The following is a 16,459-nucleotide window of genomic DNA, read 5'->3' on the forward strand; positions in this document are numbered from 1 at the left end:
TGTCCATATTTTAAATGGGACAATTCTTGAGAACAACAAAGGCATGATATGGCAGGAACTTTGGACGGTTTCCTGGAGAACCACAGTTATGAGAGTAGGAGAAAACTGGGAATTTTCTTTAGGGACACACCACATTATATCTGAAGACTCATATACAGAGATATTGTGAATAGAATGGCCAAAGGGGAGACACTTCTAGTTTAAAAATTCATATTTTAAAAATAATTGAAGAGTGAAGACATTCTTTAAAGAGAATAATTTCCTCAATTTATTCACGATCATGATCATCATTATCATTCTTATTATTCAAAACATCATATATCCATTTCTTCAAAGCTGGGGTCTACTGACTACTACCTGCAGGCCAAATCTGGCCCACCACCCATTTTTTGTAAGGTCTACAAATAAAATCGCTTTTACAATTTTGAAAGGTTGGAAATTCAAAAGAAGAATATTTCATGACACCTGAAAGTTATACGAAATTCAGATATCAGAGTGCATAAATGTTTTATTGGAAGACAGCTATGGTCATTCATTTACATATCATCTATGGATAATTTTGTGTTATGAGGCAGAGTTGAGTAGATACGACAGACACCATAAAGCCCCCCAAACTTGTATCTTTACAATGCAGCTTTCTACAGAAAAAGTTTGCTGAGCCTGCCTTAGAGCCAAGCTCACCTGTTTTATCTTTGCAAATTGCCTTGCTCATGTGAGATGGGGGTTATATAGGGTCTGAGATGAGAAAACACCACTGCAGAAGAAGGTGGAGTATGTAGCCAGTAGGGCTACAGTGGTTAACAACACTAAGTGAAGATCATAGAATTACAGATCTCTCTTCATATTGGATCACAAATGTGTGGACTGTTGACTGTTTGCTGAACACTTGACTGCCCTTAAGTATCTTATATTTCTTCTGAAAAAAATTAAACCTTTCTTCTCCTTTCCACAATTCCATTAGATTTTTAAAAGAACAAGCTATATCATTAATAAGGAAAAATATTTGTGCTTTACAAATACATTATTTGTACAATGTTTTCATAGGTTACAAAATGTTTTCATACAATGTATCATTTTATTTTAGGTACACTTGCCATATTGTACATTAGGATGAGATATATCTAAGGGTTCAGCTCATGTGGTAGATATATGAGGAAAGCATACATTGACTTCTTCTTAAAAATTTTTAAAAACTTATTTATTTGAGAATGAGAGAGAGTGTGAGTGAGAGGGAGAAGCAGACTCTCCACTGAGCAGAGAGCCCGACACGGGGCTCGATCCCCGTACCTTGAGATGATGACATGAGCAGAAGGCATATGCTTCACTGAGTCACCCAGGCGCCCCCTACGCTGACTTCTAAAATACTTGTTCTCTTTCACGTACAGATTTACTTGGCAAAATACAAATTCAAGAATGCAAAAACTGAAGATTTTTGGGGAGCGCTTGAAGAGGTAAGGGATGTATCCCAATTGTTTCTTTGTCTGATTAACAAATGATTTATCAGTCATTTCTTTATCTGACTATCCTACATTTTATTCCCCTAATTTACTAATTATTCCTCATGTTCCTTAAATATCAGGCAAGTAATCTACCAGTGAAAGAAGTAATGGATACATGGACCAAACAGATGGGCTATCCTGTACTTAATGTCAAAGATATGAGGAACATCACACAGAAACGCTTTCTGTTGGACTCAAAAGCTAATCTTTCTGAGCCACATTCAGATCTTGGGTAAGAATCTATAAAGCATTTCAAGAAAAAAGCAGAAATTTGATGGAAATACTGGCCGTTTGGTTGGATCATGCTCTTCAGTACATGATTTATGGGTGATAATATAAAAGCACAGTGTCTTTAGGAAGCAAAAGTATTCAAAGATAGCTCCATGGTCTCCAAGTTCAAAATGGTGGACTGAGCACATGCATCCAAGTCCTGTCCTTCCTAGAAATCACTGAATAAAAAACAGAAATGCTAAAAGAAATAAACTCATAAAGGAAAGAAAAGAGGAGGGGCAAGATACATCATAGAATTCTAGAAGATAGACCAGAAGGAGAAATATTGGTAGAAAACAAACAAAGGTAGATGCAGCCAGATAAAAAGGGACTTGCAGTAGAAGTAGAAGTAGCTTCCCTCTCCCTGGGCAGGCTCTGGGCTCACTGTCAGCACGAAAAGTGGAGCGCGGGAGTGAGAAGTGAGGCTGAAAACAGGGCAATTAATTTGAAGTCTAGACTCAGGACAATTGTGCCAGTTAGACACACCCCCATTCCATTTCCCCTTCATCTACTGCTATCCTTCCCTGTTGAGAGCTCTCAGAGGTCTGCCAGAAGCCTGGCAATGACCCAAGGCAAAAATCCAAAGGCTCTTTCCCTCCCCCTAAATAAATTGACTAAAACAGTGGAGGAGAGCTAAGGATTTTCACTTGGTTAGGATGCCCAGAGTAAAGCTTTCCTCCTCATGGCATTTGTGGGATGGATGGGCTAGAGCTGCCAGCTCCCCTTATACATACACAGAGCTCCCAGTCAGACTTCTATTCAGAGGAAGAGCCTGTTTCAAAAATACACCTCACCTCTAAAAAACAGAGGGATTACCTACAAGATACCAAAAATATTTAATCTAGTCCTTCTTTCTGAAATATGGGTGGACCATTAAGATCACATGACACATTAAAAAATATAAAAGGTAAAAATCCTAAAAACGTAAAAGGTAAGATCCTACTTGAATAAACAATCAAACCTGTCTCTATAAGAAACACAATTGGAGAAATAGAAAATAAATTTATGAAATACTTTTGGAGATCAAAGAAGCTATTAACACCCATTTACTATGAGCAGAATTTCTTTGGAAAAAACAAACTAAAAATACAGAATTGCTCTGGAAGTTTAAGTTTTTGGTCATCAAAGAATTATTTGACCAAGTAGAAATAAATTTGGGGAACTGTCTCAAATTAGATGGCAAACACATAGAACTGATAAATGTAAAAGAAGATAAATAGGCAATGTCCAGTACCCAACTAAGAGATGTCTCTCAAAAGAGAAAGCAGAGAAACCTGAGAGGCAAATTATATCAAAGAAATGATAGAGGACACAGGGATTCTGAATAAAAGGTCCCATAGACTACACAGTACAAAAAAGGAAAAAAATATATATATACTTACCTACACCTTCAGGAATGTTACAGTCATCTAAAATAGTTGAAGAGGGGCGCCTGGGTGGCTCAGTGGGTTAAGCCGCTGCCTTCGGCTCAGGTCATGATCTCAGGGTCCTGGGATCGAGTCCCACATCGGGCTCTCTGCTCAGCAAGAAGCCTGTTTCCCTCTCTCTCTCTCTCTGCCTGCCTCTCCGTCTACTTGTGATCTCTCTCTGTCAAATAAATAAATAAATAAATAAAATCTTTAAAAAAATAATAAAAAATAAAATAGTTGAAGAAAAAATATTTTCAGCCTCCACTTCCCTACCCAAACTAAACCAAATGCAAAAGCCCAGCAAAGACATTTTCAGTCACAGAGCCCCAGAAAATGCTTTCCACACAGCACTTCTTAGAAGTGACTAGGGGAGAAGAAAGAGGAAAAATATGGATAAATCAAAAAAAGAGAAGAAGACATGGACCCAGGAAACAATGCATCCAACCAAGGAAAAAATGAGAGAAAATGCTGGCCATTAGTGAGCCAAGGGCTCACAGTGCCATGCGTAAGAGCCCGATGAGTGGGCTCAGGTAGCTGATGGCCAGCAAAAAGCAAGTAGGGTTGAGAGAATGAAAAACCTGAGGAGCTAGTGAAGGCCCATCAGTTAAGTCAACTATCAAGGAGGAAATTAGAGAAAACAAATTAAGGCTGTATGTAAAAATCGTGATCCAAAAACATAAACCAGGTAGAATAATTTTATGCCATTGCTGAATACAAGATAAAGGAGTCCATTTGACCCCTATGTTAGGGAGTTAGGGTACATTTTTATTGAAATGACTCAGGGGGCCATGAAATCAGCCGGTAGAGAAAAGGAAATGGAACTCCAACACACTTCCTGGCCAACAATATGTATACAAGAGTATGATTTCATAAGCGTTGCTTACTGGCTTTTAACTTGTATAATCAGGGATGAATAAGATAAAATTCTGTTACAGAGGCAGAGAAGATTGCAAATAGAAGCAGTCTTAACACTGTAATAAGAAAAAAAGCTGGCAGAAGAAAGGAGGTGGAAGAGGGAGGGGAGGTAGAAGGACAGGTTGGGTACTAATTTAATGGTGTGCTGGTGCTGACCCTATTTCCACCTCAGAGCCTCATGCGGGTAGTTTGAAATCGATCATATGGTGAGTTCATGGAAACCAGCAAATATTGTGTTCGGTTCCACCATCCCCAAGAGCCCGTTGTTAAGTATTTACCAGCACTCCACAGGATAGCCTACAGTTTCTTCTCCCTGTAAAATAGGGATAAAATCTCCTGTTTTACAGTTAGGAGAGAAGAGCAATACTAAAATTTATGAGACAGGAAATGATAGCTTGAGTACATAATTGAAAGGAATAATTATAACCTATAGAAAAGTAATAATAATTTTGCTTTCTTAAATTTTGACTGTTAATGGGAGAATGGAAAAGAAGTTAGTATAAGAAAACTAAATCACCCCATCTCATGGATGAGTTAACAAATCCTATCTGGGGCAAAAAAAATAAAAAGAGCTATTTAGAGTTACAGAATTAGCCATCAGGGGAATTAAATCCAGAAGTATTTTTTAAAAGATGATGCTTCTAAGAGAGGAGCTGGCCTGCAGGAAGGGTGCAAAAGGAGCCTGGCTTTTCAACAGCAGTCTTTCCAGTTTGTTTGTTTGTTTGTTTTAAAGATTTTATTTATTTATTTGAGAGAGAGGGTGAGTACAAGCAGGGGAAGAGGCAGACAAGAGGGAGAAGCAGATTCCCTGCTGGGCTGGGAACCCAGACGTGGGCCTCAATCCCAGGACCTGGAGATTGTGACCTGAGCCAAAGACAGATGCCTAACCATCTGAGCCACCCAGGTACCCCAGTCTTCCTAGTTTTTGATGAGATGTTTCTATTTATAAATTGCACAAGTGAAATTCTGATTATTTAAACAGCAATTATAAACTCAATCACTCAAATTATCTTGCTAATATCATTTATAAGAAACTTCTGAACATCACCACTTAAAATTTTATTAAATCCCATTTAGAATTTCAAAATACAAACAGCTAAATATACAGATTTATAAACTGAATTTTAAAATATTTTTAAATGTTTTTAAAAAATTGATTAAAAAGTTTTTTAAAAAATTAATAAAAATGTTTTTATCAATCTAACAAATTAAAATTTATGGAATATATCAATTTCTTGGGCATTTTTAGCATATTGAGAATCAAACCTTTAACTTTACAAACTCAGACTTTTCTAGACATTTAAATATGACTACTGAGTTAAGGAATCTTAAGAATTTCAGTTAAAAATATAAATACAATGTCATTTCCCTCTAATTCGCCAGAATTTTTTCCTTTTTTTAAAAATTTAAGTTCAATTAGCCAACACATAGTACATCATTACTGTTTGCCGTAGTGTTCAATGATTCATTAGTTGCATAGTAATTTGCCAGATTTTTAAAAATGTTTCAAATATTGTAAAAGCTGATGAAACATGTGCAACACAGCCCGTGATTTCAACTGATCACACTTAGTGTGAATATAGTTTGTACAAAAAGTCTCAGTATTCTATCCATTTCTGTATGACTAGTTAATTTTGTATGCATTTCTGGGGTGCCAATCACTGCCAACAGAAGAGAAGGAAATCAGGATCTCAGGTCCTCTGGTATGGGGCTGGCCACAAAAACCTGGGTAAACCACTTGGGGGTATCATCCCAGCCCCCCATTACACAGATGAGCCTCCGTCTACACAAGCTCCTGGCTAAATGGGAACAACATAGGATGAGTGGCACTGGTCGCCTGGATAATGTTTCAGTTTCACCCTTGCCAATTTTTTTCCCCAGTTTTATTGAGAAATAATTGACAAGCATCATGTATAAGTTTAAGACATACAACATGATGGTTTGATTTAGGTATATTGTGAAATGATTCCCATAATAGGTTCAACTAATACCCATCACCCATGCCAGTTTTAATGGTTTCTTCTTTCAACTTCTGAATACTTGGTTTGGTAGAGAGACTTTGGCACCCACGGCCACTTCCAGTGATATCTAATCTCCACCACCCGATTTCCACTGAAAAGGCCCTTTGCCCTCTTTATCTCCTTATTAATAGTCTCAGTGATCTTATTATATAGTGTGTGTGTGTGTGTGTATATGTATATATATATATATATATACATATATCTCATCACAAGACCAATTATTTGGTAGCAATTAATATAATACAAGGAAGGACAATTATAGGGTATGACAAAGGTTTCCCAGAATATCTATAAGCTGGTTCTTTTAGAGTTACTGTTTTGTTTGGCAAATTAAGATTGGCCAAATTTAATACTGCTGGAGACTTTAGATATTAAAACTCAAAAATATTTCTCTCTTGTGAAACAAGCTTTCCTTGGGGAGTTTCACAATGATTACGCTCTCCCTCTGTATGTGCCCATTGATACACTGAGCCTGGTTAATGGGCGTGTTGGGGGGTGAGCTTGAGGAGGGTGGGCCAGGGAAGACATTCTTTCTTAAAGAAGTGAGATTTAAGCTGAGTAGAGTGATACCAAGGGACCACCATGGCGGGAGTGGGGGAGGGGCGGTGGTGGTGTTCAAAACAGAAACTACATATATGAAGGCTCCAGAGTTTTAAAAGTAGCAGTACCCATAAAATATGCAACTTACTGAGGATTTACTAAGTAGCTGGCACTACTGTAAGCACTTTGGAGCATTTTATCATAACAGGTGTGGAAATGGAGAAGTAACTGGAAATGATGAAATAATTGATTCAAGGTTACACAGACTGTAGGTGATGGCACTTTGATTTGAACACAGGCAGTCTGGCTCCAAGAAGCTGAACAGCAGAGACGCACGGGCCCAGCAGTGAGAGAGGAAGCAGGGGCCGGGCGTGCACACTGTGTTCATGATTTTGCACAATAGTGTGCAAATTCGAGGACTTCAAAGAGAGACTTGGCAGGCTCACCTTTACATTTTTCCAAGTTCTCCTCTGGCTGCATTAAAGAGAGTAGGTCAGAGTAGGGGCAAGACTGGGAGCAGGGAGGCCAGTTACTATGGTAACTGTAGTGAATGACTCACGCAAGAGGTGAGATAGAGGATGGGGTCTGCCTAAGGAGAGGACGAGAGTGGCCCTGAGCTGGAGGGGTGTGGCAGGTGTTCCAAAGATGAGGTTGAGCTCAAATTTCTCACTAAAAAACAAACGATATGCAGGGAACTGCACTGGATGAATTTGCAGATAAATATCTCATTTTAGAAAATCGTTCTCATCTTGTTCTATAGTGGCCATAGCCAAATTTTTAGAGAAAGTTCTTTAGAGAACTTTGTCATACGTACTCTATCTGGTGAGTAACACAACCTGTTTCCCAGCTTCCAATTCAGGGCTTTGAAAATTAAGTCACACTAACAGCACTCGGGTGTTTCCAATGATTCAAACTGCCAAAACTCAAACTTCCTGTCCAAGACATCAGAGAATGGAGAGCAACAAGAATTATTAAATTAGCTACTTTCAAGATACTAGTTGGTACCTGAGCAGGAAGAACGTCAAGAAAGCCAGGGTGCTCCCCTTGTTACAACCTCTTCTGGAAACATCAGACACTCAGCTCCCCCACAGTTAATGACCTTCATATGAACTGGGTATGTTGCTGTATGCAAATATTGAAAATTAATAGTTCATGCCAAAACAAAGGAAATTTGAGTTCCTACACCAAATGAGATCAGTCAGGGAGTGCCTGTAATACTTATCTTCTCTTTATTTTGGAAAGGAAAGAGTATGATAGAAGAGCTTTGTTTTCATTCTTTCCTCTTCATAATATATGAATGAACTGAAACCCTCGATCTTGGGTGATAATTTAAAAAATCCATATAATAATTTGTGTGATCATTCTATTAACTATAAACAGTTTATTTTATAGTTACTGTTTTATGTTCTAGCAGATTAGATTGGCCATATTTAATACTGCTATTTAGTAGCCTCTAGATATTAAAATTTAAAATATTTCTCTGAGAAACAAACTTAAAGCTTCATAGTAATTTTTCCCTTCTGTCATATGTATCCACTGATTTGTTAAGCCAAAGACATACCAAACACTGTTTTTAAACTGGTGGGATTGCATTTTTTTTAAAGATTTTATTTACTTATTTGACAGGCAGAGATCACAAGTAGGCAGAGAGAGAGGAGGAAGCAGGCTCCCCGCTGAGCAGAGATCCCGATGTGGTGCTCGATCCCAGGACCCTGAGATCATGACCTGAACCGAAGGCAGAGGCCCAACCCGCTGAGCCACCCAGGCGCCCCTGGGATTGCATTTTTTTTTTTTTTTTTTTTTTTTTGACAGAGAGATCACAAGCAGGCAGAGAGGCAGGCAGAGAGAGAGGAGGAAGCAGGCTCCCCGAGAGAGCAGAGAGCCCGATGCGGGGCTCGATCCCAGGACTCCGAGATCATGACCTGAGCCAAAGGCAGCGGCTTAACCCACTGAGCCACCCAGGTGTCCGGGATTGCATTTTTTAAACTACTTCTTGGTTATGCATTCCCCTTCACACAGATAAAAAAATTTATTACCCAGCAAATGAAATATATTATCAGGTCTTCACTTTTTAAGTTATAACAAATCTTTAAATTGTACTCATCAAGATTCAGAACATGGAACTATATAACATTTATACTTTTCCTCTAGCATTTTCTTTAGTTTTTATCTTCAGATACCATTTTTATTTTATTTAGATTCGATACATGATTTTTTAAAAAGTTTTATTTATTTATTTGACAGAGAGAGACACAGTGAGAGAGGGAATACAAGCAGGGGGAGTGAGAAAGGGAGAAGCAGGCTTCCTGCCAAGCAGGAAGCCTGATATGGGGCTCGATCCCAGGATGCTGGGATCATGACCTGAGCCAAAGGCAGAGGCTTAACCCACTGAGCCACCCAGGCGCCCCTTGATACATGATTTTTAATGATCACTTATCATAAAGTCAATCTATTTGCTCCATTTTTGTAAAAAAAAAAGTTATATATGCATAGAAAAATAAGCCCAGAAAACATGTGCTATCCTGTTGAGAACATTTGTTAAAAATCTATAGCAGCTCCTGAACCAATAGGAGAGAAAACATTATATCAAAAGTGATCCTTCATGATTTTTTACTTGATTGAAAACCTAGATTGTAACATATGCCCTAATGACCCCAGAAAGGAATTAGCCCTTTCTCCAACCCTAATGTTCACCCACTCTCTCTCTAGGTATATTTCTGTCTGGTGGGAAATGTGGTTGATTAAGTTGTACTATGAACTAAATGTCTTCCCCCTTTTCCTCACTGCTTAAATATTCCAAGATTAGGGAATTCTTACAGACCACAAACTTTGTACAATGCAAATGGCCCACACGTGTTGTAAGTTATTGTTTTAACACTGTGGTCTCAACCATCTGGTAGAAATAAACAAATTTTGGGCGCCTGGGTAGCTCAGTTGATTAAGCGACTGCCTTTGGCTCAGGTCATGATCCTGGAGTCCTGGGATCGAGTCCTGCATCGGACTCCCAGCTCTGTAGGGACTCTACTACTCCCTCTGACCTTCTCCCTCTCATATTCTCTCTCACTCTCTCTCTCTCTCAAATAAATAAATAAAAACTTAAAAAAGAATTTCTTGTCTCCATTAGGGGGAATTCCCTATCAGGGACATGTCTTCAGGAATCTACTCAATGTAGATGGGGGAAAAGGGAAGTAGGCATGTTATTTTGGGGCAATCAAAGTCAATTTCTTTAGTGAAAATTATGTTGGCCATATTTAATACCACCAGAGTTCATTAGAGTGTTAGATACAAAAAACTGGATTCTGCCTTTAAAAATGAAATCTGATCCTCCTAAATTTTAGGTAACATATACAAGACTCTCTCGCTCCATTTATGTAATTTCCACTTATTGATATTTTGTACTCAAATCTATTATTTTACTCACATTAGATTAGATCCTATAAGGCATTCTAAACTTAGGAAATTATATAGCTGCAACCCTTGATCCTTTTAGTCTTATGATCCCTTCTGACTTCAGAGAATTTTTTTTTTTTACATAACTTAGTCGTATATCTTACGTCCACTTTTAGGCAGAGTGTAGTCCCAGAGACCGTGTTTTACGGGGGAATGGTCAAAATATGAAATCCTGGCTGTGCAGAGAGGGCATCCAGGCATTTGCGTGCTCCGTCCTTTCAGTCAGGTCAGCATTAGAGAAATGTAGAGAAGGGAAAAAATGTTAGTTTATGTGGCATTACCAAAGCAAAAGAACAGTGAAAGAGTGAAATATATAGGTAGGATGGGACCTTTAAAAGTGCTTGTTTGTCTGTTGAGAAGCCGCAAGGGATCACTCTTAGGTCAGCTTCCCTAAAAGCAGATTCTGAAGTGATGATTCAGGTGAAAGCTACTCACCAGGAAGTTGTTTTTTTTTTTTTTTAAAGATTTTATTTATTTATTTGACAGAGAGAGATCACAAGTAGATGGAGAGGCAGGCAGAGAGAGAGAGAGGGAAGCAGGATCTCCGCCGAGCAGAGAACCCGATGCGGGACTCGATCCCAGGACCCTGAGATCATGACCTGAGCCGAAGGCAGCGGCTTAACCCACTGAGCCACCCAGGCGCCCCCAGGAAGTGTTTTTAAGACTGGAAGGGGACTGGGATGTGGGGTATCAGGCAGCAGAGTGCAATATCGAGCCGAGCGGAGCTGGGGCTGTGGAGGGTACCTGTCCAGGGAGAGGCTCTGGAGACAGTACTGTAGAGTGCTCCTGACAAATGGGGCAAGGAAGATTCTCATGCCCTTCCATCATTGGCTAAGGGGTGCATCCAAGAATGTAAAAGCTAAGGAACTTCTGGCTTTCCTTGCTTGGGCAGCTAGAGGGCAGTCCTCTGACAGAGAGACCCAGGTGATTAGCGTCGTCAAGGAAAGCACACTGGAGTTTGGGGTGTACAAAAATGACAAAGAGATTCAAGGGGATAAGATTGGATCACTGGCAATGCTTGCAACATGACCCAAGAAACAATGTATATATTGGTTTTATAGAATTTAGAGCCAAAATCATTCCATCAGCAATAAAATCCTCAAAGAAATCTACTAACTCAATCTTACAAAACATTTCAATCCAGTTAAAAAACAAAGGATTACTTCTTTTGTGTGGATGGCAAAATGTGTTCTCCCCATGGGGCACCTGTGTGGCGCAGTCGGTTGAGCTTCTGACTCTTGATTTTGGTTCAGGTCCTGATCTCACAGTCCCGGGATTGAGCCAGCAGCAGGCTCCCTGTTCAGCCAGGAGTCTGTTTGTCTCCCTCTCCCTCTGACCCTCTCTCCACTCAAGCGCACACTCTCTCTTTCTGAAATAAATAAATCTTAAAAAAATGTATTCTCCCTGAATTACATAAATTTTTATTATATCTTGAAAAAGAGAGATATCATCCCCCATTCTCTGTTGGGGGCTTGAATGATCACAGATGACAAAAAACAAGGCAAACTTTGAGTTGAAACCTGAATCTAAACATGGATTCATCTTCTTTCTAGGTCTCTTGTATTTTCTGATTGATAGTACATGATATAAAAACAGTCAAAACAATTTAAGACCTCTTTCATGAGGTTTCAAGACTAAAATATTAAGTATATATTATACCAAAGTACAAAGCTAACCTCCTCTCCCTGCTCCACAAGAAAATACTAAGTAGCTAATGAGAACACTAAAAAAACAAAACAAACAAAAAACGAAACAAAACAAACGTGAAACATGCTTATCTGATGTTTTTTTCCTTTGCAGCACACCTGACTCACATGCTGCAAAATAGGGGATATGGAAAGAACATGAGAATCTTTAAGGGATGGATGGTGGTGGTGTAATTTAAGTCTCAACATAATTCCTAAAATGGGCTATCCCCTGCATGGTATTTTAAGATTGTCTTCTGAATTTGAAAAATGGTTTGTGTTCCTTGACAGAAACTAAGCACACTAGAATATGTGCAAGTATGTGTGTGAAAGCTCAATGTTATCATGTAACATCTTACATTTATGCAGCATCTTTTTTCAAAGTCCCAAGGCATTTCATTGAAATAATTTTCATGCCTAGCTGGTTTGTTGATACAAGGTTCCAAATTTTAGAGATTTATAGAAATTGAAAGTAGTTATATGGCCTATTTTCATCACTAAAGGGTATTATATTAACTGTATCCTATATACTGGATGATCATTTATGAGGAAAACATGCTTGTCTATTGCTTTTTAAGTATTTTTACTTTGGAAATGTTTTTTAATAATAAAAGTTAAATTTTTCTTTTAAAAAAAATTTTAGTTACACATGGAATATTCCAGTTAAATGGACTCAAGATAACGTATCAAGTATTACATTCTACAACAGGTCAGAAACAGGAGGTAAATGTCATCAATTGATTTATTATTTCTTCTTTTGAATTAATGTACCACATTAAACTAATGTAAAGTGTAAAGAAACAACACTGAAGCTGGAACTTATGATATACGTTAAAGCTAAAAGAGACCTCTTAAGTAATCTTCCAATGAATTCAAGCCCTTATCTACAACGAGAAATTTTCTACCTTGAAATACTCTTTTTAATGATTTACCGTGACTGACACAATTAACAAATACCCATATCCAAAGAAGGGTCACACACCCAACCATTGGATGATAGATGTGTAAGTTTTCTTTTTTTCTTTTCCCCTTCTTCATTTCTTCCCTCCTTTCCTTTTTTCTTTCTTCTACTTTTTCTTTGTATCACAGAAGTAAATCATGGAATTTCTTAAAATGTTATGTGACAAGCCTGGTTTCTTAAAATGCTGACATTAAATTAGACCTATCATTTTTCCAATTCAGTTTGACATTAGAATCTTGAATGATTCCAAATTATCTTTTCTAAGTTGTAAATTGTCCCCAGTAGCTCAAGGTACTATCTATACATATTTCCATCCATCCATCCATCCATCCATCCATCCATCCATCCATCCGGCTCCCTAAATGAATTACTTGGCTTGTGCCTGTGTTAAAACTCAGCTGTGACTGCTCTGCTCACTTAAATCAACTGGAAATATATTTCTGTATTCTATCTCCCTTGGTTTGTCTTTTCCTTTCTTGAAAAAATTTTGTTAATATTAAAACAAGGAGGCCTTATCACATGTTCTTTCCTCCAGATTACTGACAGAAATAATAGGGCAGGTTTTAGCATCCATCCCAGAAGATTCCTCCTTTTTACACTTTTACCACTGTACTTGTTTTAGGTTTCCAAATCACTTATTTCTAAGACAAATGATACTCTTCTCACCCCATCCCACGCAGAGCTGGTTTCAGAAAAGCGGTTGGCATGCGCTTTTCACCTGTGGCTTCTTAGGGATAAAAATAAGGTAAATCATTTATCCTTTATTTACATATGCCTATTTGCTCCTGCAAAATATTCTAAAATATTAATTAGGTATGATTCCCCCTAGCAAGTAAATTTTTATCCTATACCTAGAGGGCTGATTTTTTTATTGAGATAAAAGTCACGTATTATACAATTCACCCATTTAAAGTGTAGAATCCAGTGGTTTTTATTACATTTGCAGATATGTGTTACCATCACCATAGTCAAATTTAAAGCATTTTAATCACCTCAAAAAGAAATTCCATGCTTTAGCTATCACTCCCTCTATCTCCCACACCCCCAGGCTTAAGCAGCTGCTACTTTCTGTCTGCATACATTTGCCTATTTGGGACATTTCATATAATTAGAATGATATGTGTGGTACTTTATGAGTGTTTTCTTTCACTTAGGGTAATGTTTTCAAGGTTCGTCCATGTGGTGGCATGTATCGGTACTTCTTTCCTTTTTATTGACAAATTATACTTATATCATATCGATTTCCACCTCCCATTCATCTATTTATCAGTTGATGAGCATTTGGATTATTTCTACTTTTTGGCTGTTAATGGTGCTATAAACATTTCTGTACAGATTTTTCTGTGAATCCAGTAGGTTTTTTTGTTTACTTTTGCGGTTAGGTACTTATAAGAGAGAATATTTGAATAATAAATTTAATCCTTATTAATCAATCAATCAATCAATTATTTAGTTCTTTCAAGGAAGTATTTACCAAGAGCTAACTTCTGTGCCAGACACAGTGGTAGGCATGGAGATAATGCTGAGGGAAAAAAATCCCTTACCCTCTTGGTACTTACTGTCTAGTGAGGTCAAAGACAGACAGTCAGTAGGCAAATGAGAGTCATGAGTGCCTGGTATGCTAATTGCCAAGAGGGCTCGCTGAAGAAAGACCAGCCCAGATTCAGGGGTTCAGCAAAGGTTACTAAAGAAAAGCATGTCTAGGCTGAGGGCTAGAGGGAAAAGGTAGTATTTAAATGGATGATAGGCTTGACCAAGTGTGGATAAGAACTCTGCTCTGGACAGAGAATGCTAGTAGGAAAGTGAGGGTAGAAGGCTCTGCCAGCAACTGCATCCCTTTGTCTTTATATTGAACACATTTTTTTGGCTCTAACTATGGATTTAGTTGTCTTTCCCCTCCCACATAGAATATTTCTTAAGGAAATGGAGCTTATTTATTTTGGTTGTGGTTGTTCTATGTCTTCAGCTGTTACCCAGTAATTGTTTATTGAATGAATGAGTGAAAGAATGAAGAGGCTGCAATGTTCACAGAGTTTTGATGACAGACCTGTCTTTATTTGAAACTTCAGAATCATGACTGCTCACTGAGCCAGAAGCAAACTAGACATCTCTTCCTACTTCAAAGTGCCTGCTCCATTTTTAGGCTATGCAATAAGTTCCTGTTTCCTGTCTGGGGACATCTTCAGCTCTCAGCTCAGAGCACAGATGACAAACACATCCCAAGTGCACTGAATGGGCAGTCAGCTCAGGTTACCAGCCCTACCTCCCTCTTCTTGGTTTCTTTGATGATTCATCAGTCAGAAATTTCCCAGGCAATGTTGGGACTTCCCCCAAGGCCATTTATTTACATTTTTGCTGCACATAATATTTTAAACATTAAAAAAATTAAACATGTAATTTATAGCAAAAGAAGAGGATCTCTATCACAGACCCTTCCTTCTCCGGCTATTCCAGCCTGCCCTGTGTCATCTCTCTTCTCACTGTTTATAGTATATTTTGTGCTATTGGTTTAAACAATCCTACTTTATTCCTAGTATTACTACTTTATATTCTGAGTATCACATTGTTATTTAATCTTCATTTGCTCTCTCTTTTCTTTTTTAAGTAAATGACAAACTCCTTGGAGATATGACCTTTACATCATACTCCTTGATGGCAGGTCAGGTCCTGTGCACATCGTAAGCGAGGTTCTGTGCACATCTTAAGACTTACTAAGAGTTTAGTAAGTCCTTGCTTAACGGAGGCTTGTTTGCCCACAGACTGCGGTGCTGTTGGAGAATATCTGTAGATACTTTAATTGTGCCTCTACTTTAGTGCCAGCTGTTCTTTATCAGTGCATTTACATTTAGTAGTATATAGCCTTTTTTGCTTTTTAATCTGCGGCTCTCTAACATTTAGAAGACTTGAAGGTTATCACGTGATGTCAGATAACTAATCTTACTAAAACATAATATTTTAAAATAGATATTCCTAAGTGTATAGGGTCTAGGAGAAGGCCTAGGCCATAGGAAATGGTATAGACTTTCAATGACTCTTGCAGATCTAAGGATACATTCTGGATGATTTAGATAACCAAATTCTGACTACACATAAATAGAATATTACTAGAATCTCATGGTAGTTATATTTAAATGTTTCATGTCAAAATAATTATGGGCATATGCTTTTTAATTTAATAACAAAGAGAAAGAGAGACTTTCTTCATTCTTTCAAGCTGAGCCTCATGGGATGTTTGAATTTTGATTGGATCATTATGAATTCAGTTTTGCAGATTCAAAAGCTCAGTTTCATCAGTTCAGCCCTGGTCAACCAAGGCTTGGAAGATTTATTCACACAAAGCAAACATATAAGAATGCTAATTTGTTAATTTATATAAATAAAAATATACTGGCCAAGGTGAACCAGAATACTCATGTCAGCTAATTAGGTATCTCCTTCCAGGAAGAAAGTTTACTTAATAAGAGTAAAGAGACAGTTTAGGTAGATCAATTATTTCAGAGATTTCATCAAGCTGTGATAGCTTCATATACTGCATTAACCAGGGGAGTCTAATTATTGCATTTAGAGGCTATTTTGATGCAATGCAAGTTTCTCATTCATGCAAAAGTCCAATGGAGGTATTCCTGACCTGCCATCTTTCCTAGGTAGTTCACTGCCAAATAGTAACTTAGAAATCCTGTCTTACTCCTTCTTATGGCTCCACTGCTTC

At 38.0% G+C, this 16,459-nt stretch overlaps 1 protein-coding gene across 1 annotated transcript in view; it reads left to right on the plus strand.

Annotated features, from left to right (window-relative positions):
- ENPEP (glutamyl aminopeptidase) overlaps window positions 1-16,459 on the plus strand; it is an 82,845-nt gene that overhangs the window by 40,853 nt on the left and 25,533 nt on the right. Inside the window, exons 9-11 of the mRNA XM_047718219.1 lie at window positions 1,386-1,451; window positions 1,580-1,731; window positions 12,433-12,512. Of these exons, the coding sequence (XP_047574175.1) occupies window positions 1,386-1,451; window positions 1,580-1,731; window positions 12,433-12,512 (298 nt within the window). The remainder of the gene's footprint in view (window positions 1-1,385; window positions 1,452-1,579; window positions 1,732-12,432; window positions 12,513-16,459) is intronic.

The sequence above is a fragment of the Lutra lutra genome, chromosome 2 (genome assembly GCF_902655055.1).
Source record: "Lutra lutra chromosome 2, mLutLut1.2, whole genome shotgun sequence".
Lineage (NCBI taxonomy): Eukaryota > Metazoa > Chordata > Mammalia > Carnivora > Mustelidae > Lutra > Lutra lutra.